This window comes from Mycetomoellerius zeteki, unplaced genomic scaffold, assembly GCF_001594055.1.
Source record: "Mycetomoellerius zeteki isolate Tzet28-1 unplaced genomic scaffold, Tzet1.0 scaffold174, whole genome shotgun sequence".
In the NCBI taxonomy this organism is placed as follows: Eukaryota; Metazoa; Arthropoda; class Insecta; order Hymenoptera; family Formicidae; genus Mycetomoellerius; species Mycetomoellerius zeteki.
This window is the reverse complement of record NW_017256696.1, coordinates 2,259,394-2,268,461: the sequence shown is the minus strand read 5'-3', so window position 1 is coordinate 2,268,461 and position 9,068 is coordinate 2,259,394. Positions and strand designations below refer to the sequence as shown.

General features: G+C 32.3%; 1 protein-coding gene across 1 annotated transcript in view; it reads right to left on the bottom strand.

Moving 5' to 3' along the window:
- Positions 1–1,537: 1,537 nt before the first annotated feature.
- Positions 1,538–9,068, bottom strand: part of Col4a1 (Collagen type IV alpha 1) — a 24,627-nt gene continuing 17,096 nt past the window's right edge. Inside the window, exons 19-27 of the mRNA XM_018446137.1 lie at positions 8,856–9,031; positions 8,598–8,769; positions 8,013–8,258; positions 7,437–7,802; positions 6,872–7,087; positions 6,073–6,444; positions 5,043–5,214; positions 4,122–4,236; positions 1,538–2,737 (exon numbers count right to left, since the gene is read on the bottom strand). Coding sequence (XP_018301639.1) covers positions 2,480–2,737; positions 4,122–4,236; positions 5,043–5,214; positions 6,073–6,444; positions 6,872–7,087; positions 7,437–7,802; positions 8,013–8,258; positions 8,598–8,769; positions 8,856–9,031 — 2,093 coding nt within the window. The 3' untranslated portion in view covers positions 1,538–2,479. The remainder of the gene's footprint in view (positions 2,738–4,121; positions 4,237–5,042; positions 5,215–6,072; positions 6,445–6,871; positions 7,088–7,436; positions 7,803–8,012; positions 8,259–8,597; positions 8,770–8,855; positions 9,032–9,068) is intronic.

Below are 9,068 nucleotides of genomic sequence, written 5' to 3'. Positions count from 1 at the left end.
TTTAAAAAACTTTCATTCAATCCGCCCTCCTTTATTTCAAAGAAATTTAAGAAAAAATTTTGCTTGTGCCAAAAAAAAATTCGGAAGTTAAATATTATTTAATATATAAATTAGATAATACGTTTTAAATATGATTTAATATATTAATTATTTTTAGAATTTTAAACCCTTAAAATCTTTTATTTTTGTAATGGATTTTTATCGAATTAATGAAGGATTAAATGGTTTTTGACTGACATTGATCTTGATCAATTTCTTATAGAATTCCGCAAGCGTTTTAACTTTCTTGACACGAAGACAGCCCTTCGAAACTTTAAAGTGCACCCGCGACGTTAGTATGCTAGCAATTTCCCTTCTGGAAAAACAGATTATCATAACGAGACATTTGAGTATACGCATGAAATCGCCGCGAAAAATCGCGCGGATGACAGTTTATGTACTTGCGTGCTGTATGAGTAAACGAATGGCCTTGCATGTAACGATGATAAAACACGCATAACTTGTTTCAGGCAAGATTAACAGCTCCAAAATTCTTTGATGAAATTAGAATAAATTTTACCGAAAATTTACTAAACATCTATTTTTATTACATATATTTGTAGATATGATAAAACTTAATTAATATTTTTATCAAGTTTACTTTTGGAATGCAATAAAAATTAAATTTATTCTTATGTTCGGGAAACTTGATAAAAAAATTTAACATTAATTACTTATTTATTATTAATTCTACTTATTTAATATTATCTTAATTAGATATAAATTTTTGCTAACAGGAATTTAACTCAAATTAAAAAATTCGTAACGAATTGTTTTTTTTTTAGATCTCTTTGTATTCATACACGGAAAAAACGATTTTGCTAAAAAATCTCTAAAAATTTAATTAGATATAGATACTTAAATCTGAAAATAATTTTATTGGGTCATCTAATTATATAAAACGCTTAAACATTGATGACAATGCTACAAAAAGTTTTAACATTCTAGCAACCAGTTTAAGTGGTTACATAATTATTTTTAGATCTATATCTAGCTAAATTTTTAGATATTTCTATAAAACCATTCTTTTCCTATATACATATATTTCGTACTTTTCTACTGGCAAGTTTTTATAACGATTATCATCTATAATAAGATATAGCTGCGTCTGCAAAATAAACTACTCCGACAATAGAGATTTGCTAGAATAAATTCCTTACTCTTGCGATGAAATGAGTATTCCGTGCAAAATATCTCTTGAATTCAATTAAAGTCTTGCAATAATTATGCACTGCGGAAAAAGATACTCAAGAAAATGTTTCCTGCAAGTAAAGGACATGCACAACAGTAATATGGATGAAGCTATCAATCCGCTTTTGTCGTTTGAAAAATATTTGCGTATAAAATTGATAGATTAATATGAACTGAATGAGCAATCATTTCTTTTTTTTGTCACGTTTTCCCTCTGACCTTTATAAAAATTTTTCATTACTTTATATGCAAATGTCGCACTGGCGCACTTTTTAGGAACAGATATAAACAAGTAAAAATGAGTCGGTAAAGTTTGAAAATAGAATTTTATTAGCTACGTAGCAAAATACCTATTTATTTAAATATTTGGCGTCACACGATTACCAGGCTAAGATCGTTTATATTAATATACAATATGTAAAATGTGCCATATTGGATATGGGCAGTGTCCGTGATGGTACGATAAACTTAGACTTCAATACGAGATTCATACGAGAGAATATAAATATATATTATTTTACATGCTAGAATAGAGTACGCTATAAAGGCACTTGCTTGAATAGTTATACATATAAAAAAAGAAGAAAACACATATGGCGAAAAAGAGGAAGCGCGAGGATAAAAGAGCGGATAACGAATGAGAAGGGTGGCTCTCGGAAAAAGAAACTATCCAGAGCGTCGAGAGCGTCCTGACGAGGGGCGAGGAGGCAGGAAATAATGAGGACAAGACGTGGCTGCGGAACACGTTTGAGGCAGAGGGAATCACAGGAGAGAAGGATACGTCCGTTCTCTTTATTTCTCAACATCGTCGACACGGATCGGACGATGTCGTCTGAACTTCCGTTCCGTCGTACCATTCACAAAACGTTACCGCTCTTTTCTTCCTTGTTATCAGAGAACGGAACATTCACAATTCCGACGAGTTCAATTTTCCGTGCTACGGAGACGCGACAAAATGTATCCCGCGCGAATCGAACAAATTTTCATTATCTCGAATAAACATAGAGATCATTTCCGCGTGGAATTTCTAATGTTGAGATACTGAACTCAACGAAATTGTATCGGTTTCAATCACTGCTCGTTTATATTCGTAATGATAGTTTCGCTTCGATTCTCGTGTAAAAAAAAAGGGAGAAAAAGAAGTGTATTGCATGTATGTCACGTGTGTATGTTGTTACAAATGTATATGTATGTGTGTATGTATGTATGTGCATGTATGTGTTCTATGTGTAAACGGTGGCACGTACGTTTATGTATTCTTTATACAAACTTGGCAGCGACTTATTCGGGATCTAAGATTGCCCGCCTTTAAGGTCTGTTTTTCGGGGCTCCTGAACTGCTGGCCGTCTTCTATGGTCACCATCCAGAAGCTGAACTGATTAGAATAGTAATGGCAGTGTCCTTTGGCGCCGTTGCACTCGATGAACGGTGTGGCGCGGAAGTCCTCCAGGCAGGAACCAGGACTCGACAGGGACTGGCCACCGCCCTGGGAACCTGCGCCGGTGTGCTAAAAAGATGGCAAAGAATTTTTTTTAATAAGCATTATCTAAGTTTCAGCATCCAATTTTTATATTTCCAATTTTTACATTTTTACTAGAATTTTGCAATTCCAGTTGAATGATCCAAAACCACAGCCGAATCTGAATTTTCTTTATTCAATTCGGTATATTGAACAAATAATTTATTACAAATCTCAATACATATTTTATAGTACAAATTAAACATTTACATAGCAAATAAATATTTACTTAAAAAATTCTAGTTAAATAAAATTAATTTTTGTATCAAATATAATAAATATATTTCTAGTAAGTATTTAGGTTAGTACTGTCCAAACAAATACTTATTAATAAATTTCTTTTCAGTGTATTCACGAATCCAGTGTACTTTTATTGTATCTTTGTTCAAAGTTAACATAATTGAACGATTTTTGTTTCATTTTGAAAGTGAAAATTCAAGAAATAAGATCGTTTAACTTAAAATTATGTAAGGTTGTGAAAAATATTTATAAATAATTTTTCACAACGTAGTTAAAAAAAATTTTGACGTTTACACTTGATGAAATTTTAAAGCAAATATCAATTAGGGTTAAACATTAGAAATTGTTAGTAAAACAACTGCCTCATTTATTAGCTACTCAAATATCATTGTCAAATCGTTGAGAAAGAAAGAACGTTCCGAATAAAATGAATCTCTTTTTCAGCGAGAGACAAATCTTTGCCTCCTGACAACGCATTGGGATGAAAGTTTGCTTTATTTCGAGCATGATTGATGTGAGCTTTCTAACTGAATATGAAGCAAATTCCGAACTTAGGCGATTTAGGAGAAAAATAATTGTATAAAAAACTACTATAAAAGATAAAAACACACCTTTGTGTGAAAAATTTTTTGGTGAAAGGCATTTAAACATTAATATAATGTTTTTACACTATGTGATAAATCAATAAATATATTAAATCTACTTTTGATATAAATTCGGTCAATCGATTCGTTTCTTGTTAATTTCTTTAAAAATAATTCAATTAGAAATTTTATTTTTAATGCACATGAAATGTTTTTTAATTGTATCACATTTCCATTTCTCCAACCGTTACTATAATTTTAAAATATAGCTATTTGTTAAAGTTACCGTATGATTTAATTTGTTTAATTTATGTTTGATTTAATTTATTTATATGATGTTAATGCTTTATTTATTTTTATTTTATTGCTACTTTTAAACTAATAATTGATTTAAAGCAAAATGTAATTGATTTAAGATAGTTGCGATGCATTGATAATTTTGTCAGTTAAAAAACATATCATTTATTTTTATCAAAAGACAATGCTAAATGGAAAATATGAAGTTATCTTACGTTATGCAACGACATGCAGTAGGAAAAATTACTTACCATTACAAAACTATAACCGATCCAAAGACCGGTCCATCCCGCCGGACATTCTGGAATGCTTATCGTTTGACTGTGTACCGCTATCACATTAGCCGGAACTTCGCATACCACACATCTATCGCAGAAATCACAAATTCGTTATTTGGTTAGTGAAATCTATGGTCTATATCAGATTTCACAACGTATGAATTCTCGTAGTGCTAAAGAATGTGTATTAATTGAAAATTTTTATACGCCAAAAAAGATAAGTTTATTTGTAAAAAAATGGCTATAGATAGAAATAGGAAATAAGTAGAAATAGAAAGTTGGACATAGAAATATTAATTTTTCTTTTTTACGCCGTTTTTTCGATAACCGGTATTATACATATTGATTAGATTTTAGATCTAATCTCGCACATTTTTAAATCAATATATTTGATAATGTGTCAGCATCACTTAAAACTCAAAGATATAAAAACCTAGTATGATATAGCTTTTTAACTATATGATTTTAATTATATATTTAGACTTGATAATAAGTTAAAAATTTAATTGTTGAGAGATATTTAAAATCGAAAAAACAAAACTAAAAACATATTTAATTATTAATGATATAACTAATAATAAGAATTAAACGTTGATTATTAAATAAAAATTAATTAAACGTTTTTTTGTCATAAAATTTAGCTCACAACTTGCGTGGCTGAAAAAATATTCAGTTTCGTTGTACAACTTTTATGACTATTTTCTAAGGAATGCAGAAACTTTATATGCGTTCGCAATAAAAATCTAGGCGACACACAGCATGCATAGGCTGCGTTCCACTTAACGCTCGCAACGCTCATGAGCATCGTTTGTCCTTGTTTAACATTTGATAAAGATGAAATGAGCGTTGTGAGCATTAAGTGGAACGCAGCCATACTGAACATCACAATCGTACCTGGAGATATATTCTTCTATCGCCGCCTCCTCGACGGGCATCATGGGAATTGGCCTATTGGTAGATAGCCAGTAAGAACGATCATTGCGACTAGCGTAATGGCAGACGTTGTTGACGTCGCAGAACAGGAAGGGTATCGTTGAGAATTTTCTTACACACGAGCCGGCATAACCTGTTTTATAATCATTCATGAGACGAGTTTGTTTAAGTTGCATAAAAAATGGAATTTTATCGCTCTGAGATCAATAAATCGCATTATCTCGTGCGATCGCAATATCTCTTACTGAGGGCAAGAGTTAGAAAAAAAACAAGCATGACTTGTTTTACTGAATGCAAATATATATTATTTTAATCGATGCTAATTAGACCATAATTGTGTGAAAATATATGACGCGATGCATATAAATCCGTTGAATAATGAATTTAAGTGTCTATATTAATGTTCAAATACGAGTTATAATAATTTAATCCAGATAATCAGGATTAATCGCGCCAATCTCCGACAAACTACGTTCATAGAAAATACAGGTCAGAAAGTTATAGTAAAATTATGAATCTAATCTGATAAAACTATAACAATAAAAATCGAAGAAGTGAGATTTCTCTAAATATTGTTTTTTTTATTTTGCGTAAATATACGACAAAGTAAATAGAAAAAAATCTAAAATATTATGAAGTTTGCGCTTTATTTTACAATAATCATTTTATATTTATTTTTAGATTGAATAGAAAATCATATTGTTGATGATTATATTTTAAATAAATAAAATCTTATTATATCTCTTTCTATCCATATTTATAAAATATATCTAAAATACTAACAATACGAACAATAAGAAATACATCTTAATTTTATCAATACTAATTATATAAATTAATTTTTACATTTATTATTGATGGATAAAGATTCCAATTTTTTATGAATATTAGATAATGAAATTAAATAATGAAATCTCTTGTTGTAATAAATTTTAAATATTTATTGAATTTAATGTATTAATAGATATATAATTTAAAAAATAAGACTTACCTAAGTCTTGAGAGTGCGCTCTCTCATCGCCGTCAGTGTAAAGCAAGCTGTATCCCTCCCAGAGTCTTATGTGGCCCGGTTCGCAAATCGGCACGCTTTGACTTTGGCTGTGTTTGACCAGAAGGATACCGGTGAGATAATCAGGTGTCGTTTCGCAAGGTGCACCGGGCTCGCCGATGAGTCCTGGCGCACCAACGGGACCTTGAAGGCCCAGTAAACCGGGTGCACCGACAGGTCCAGGTAATCCCGGTAGTCCAGCAGGTCCCGGTGAACCGATAAAACCTTGCGCACCCTTAATGCCGTCTGCGCCGGAGAAACCGGGTGGACCTGGAAGTCCTTTTCCTCCCTGAGGACCAGACGGTCCGGGCGAGCCTAAAAAATATTTACAGTTTCAGGTGCATCGTGTTAAATAATATAATAAAAAATCCGGGTAATATTTGAAATGCGTATGCTCTAGATAAATAAGTGATACAATAGAAAATTTTATTTTTCGCATTATATTTTTTATAACAAATCTTTACGTACGTATACTGTTAAGTTCATAATGTCAAATTATATTCTCTTGTAATTATTTTTAATCATTTCTATAAATTGCCACTGCTACTCAATATCATTAATTTAAATTTTAATTAAAACATTGGAGTTGAACAATTTAACTCAAGGAATGTATTAAATTTGACTCAAATTTATTACTTACTGCTAAGTGCGTACTTGTGCTAATGGACTTTGTTTACTTTAAAACTGAGCAAATATATATAAGTATAGATATTTGTAAAAATTACGTGTACTGTAAACATACCAGGATATCCGCGATCTCCTTTAGGTCCCATTGGCGGCTCGAGACAGTCTTCACCCTTTTCACCTTTCTGACCTTCGTAGCCAACGGAACCCATTAATCCAACTGTACCAGGATATCCTCTATCACCTTTTTCACCAATTGGTCCAGGTAGACCATTTACACCATCCCAACCTCTTTCACCTTTTTCTCCTTGAGGTCCGTCCAATCCATTTGGTCCTAAATATGAATAACTAAACAGTCATATTGTCGTTCAAGAAATAATTATAATATGATTTTCTTTGTTCTTTCGGACGAATACGGATAAAAAATATGTTATCTTTAATGATAAAAGCATAATAAGTATTAGAGTAATATTTATATAATTACTTATTTATTACAATATTACTTTATCCGAGGATTAAAGTTATTGTATATTTAATAAGAATGCTTTTATGTATATTATTCAAAGGCGTACACATACATTTATCTACAATATATTATTGAAATATTCATTCTCTCTAATTATTATTTTTAATTTATATAGTAATAGTTTTAATTAATTAGAAATAAATATAATAATTAGCACCTGGAAAACCGGATTCTCCTTTTTGTCCTGGAGCACCGAATAATCCAGGCGGTCCTTGATCACCCTTCTGACCTCTTTCACCAGGTAATCCAGGTGCACCTTCGAGACCTGGACTACCATCACGTCCTGGAGATCCAGTCAGACCTGATGGCCCTTGATCACCTTTTTCACCTTGAGGTCCAACTGGCCCATAAGGACCAATGTCTCCTTTTGGTCCAGGCAAACCAGGTAATCCTGGTTCACCTTTCTCACCAGGTCGTCCTGGAAATCCGTCTCTACCGTGCTTACCCAATAGACCAGGCAAACCTTTCTCGCCTTTTATTGTAACTCCAGGAACTCCAGGAATACCAGCAGGTCCTTGTTCACCTATACGAGGCATATAATACTTTATAAATATGCATTAAATATACATTAAGAAATACAATTATAGAATACAATTATTTTACTAATACATAAAGTATAAGTAAAGAATTGCAATTTGATTGAATATTTTTTGTAACATTCATTGTATACATTAATATTAAAATTTGTTCATTATTATTTAAAGCAATAGTATATAATAAATAAGAAACGTACCTTTAGGTCCGGGAGTACCATGAGGTCCAGGAGATCCATCGAGTCCAGATAGACCTCTGTCGCCCTTTTCACCATCATAACCAGTGATACCTGTTATACCTTGATTTCCTTTCTCTCCTTTTTCTCCAGAAAATCCAGGAATACCTGGCTCACCCTTTTCACCCTTAATCTGGATTGTAGGTCCTGACGGACCACGATCTCCCTTTTCTCCTATTGCTCCTTGAATACCAGGCAATCCGACGAGTCCTGAAATTTAATTTTGTTTGATATGATCAAGTTACTTTACGTATATAAATTTTATATATTGATAAATCACTTTTATATATTGATAAAATATTATAGTAATTATCTAATGTGCGCGCGCGTTTATAATATAGTATTAAATAACTCAATATTGAATAAAATAATTAAGATACTTTGATGATTTCGTTTTATAAATCTAACATATCAATAATTAATTGTAAAATAGTGATGATGATTTTTACGAGAATACAATTTTATTTTTCTCAAACATAATGTTTTTGTACTTATACTAATATCACAATTGTGATTGATGATATTTTACAAAATCTACGTTTTAATTACCTTGTAAACCGCGGTCTCCTTTAATACCATCGAGTCCAGGCCGGCCAGGAGAGCCCATCTCGCCATCAATTCCAGGGAAACCAGGTACTCCCTGTGATCCGATTTCACCTACTTCTCCAGGAAGTCCGTCTATACCGGGCGGACCGGGTTCTCCAGGTATACCCGGTGGACCCTAATGATAACAATAAAGAGAAATGAAGTTATAATTATCAAATTCTCTATTTTTTAATATTTTCGTTTTATATTATGGAGACTTACATAGTCGCCTTTTATTCCAGGGAATCCTCTTACACCAGTATCACCTTTTTGACCTTGGAATCCTGGTAATCCATCCCGACCTGGTATACCCGGCTCACCCTTTAATCCAGGCAATCCGTCATCGCCAATGCCTGGTTTTCCAGATTCGCCTTTCGCTCCATCAATACCATCTCGTCCTGGAGGGCCAAGAGGCCCTCGTATTCCAGGCATTCC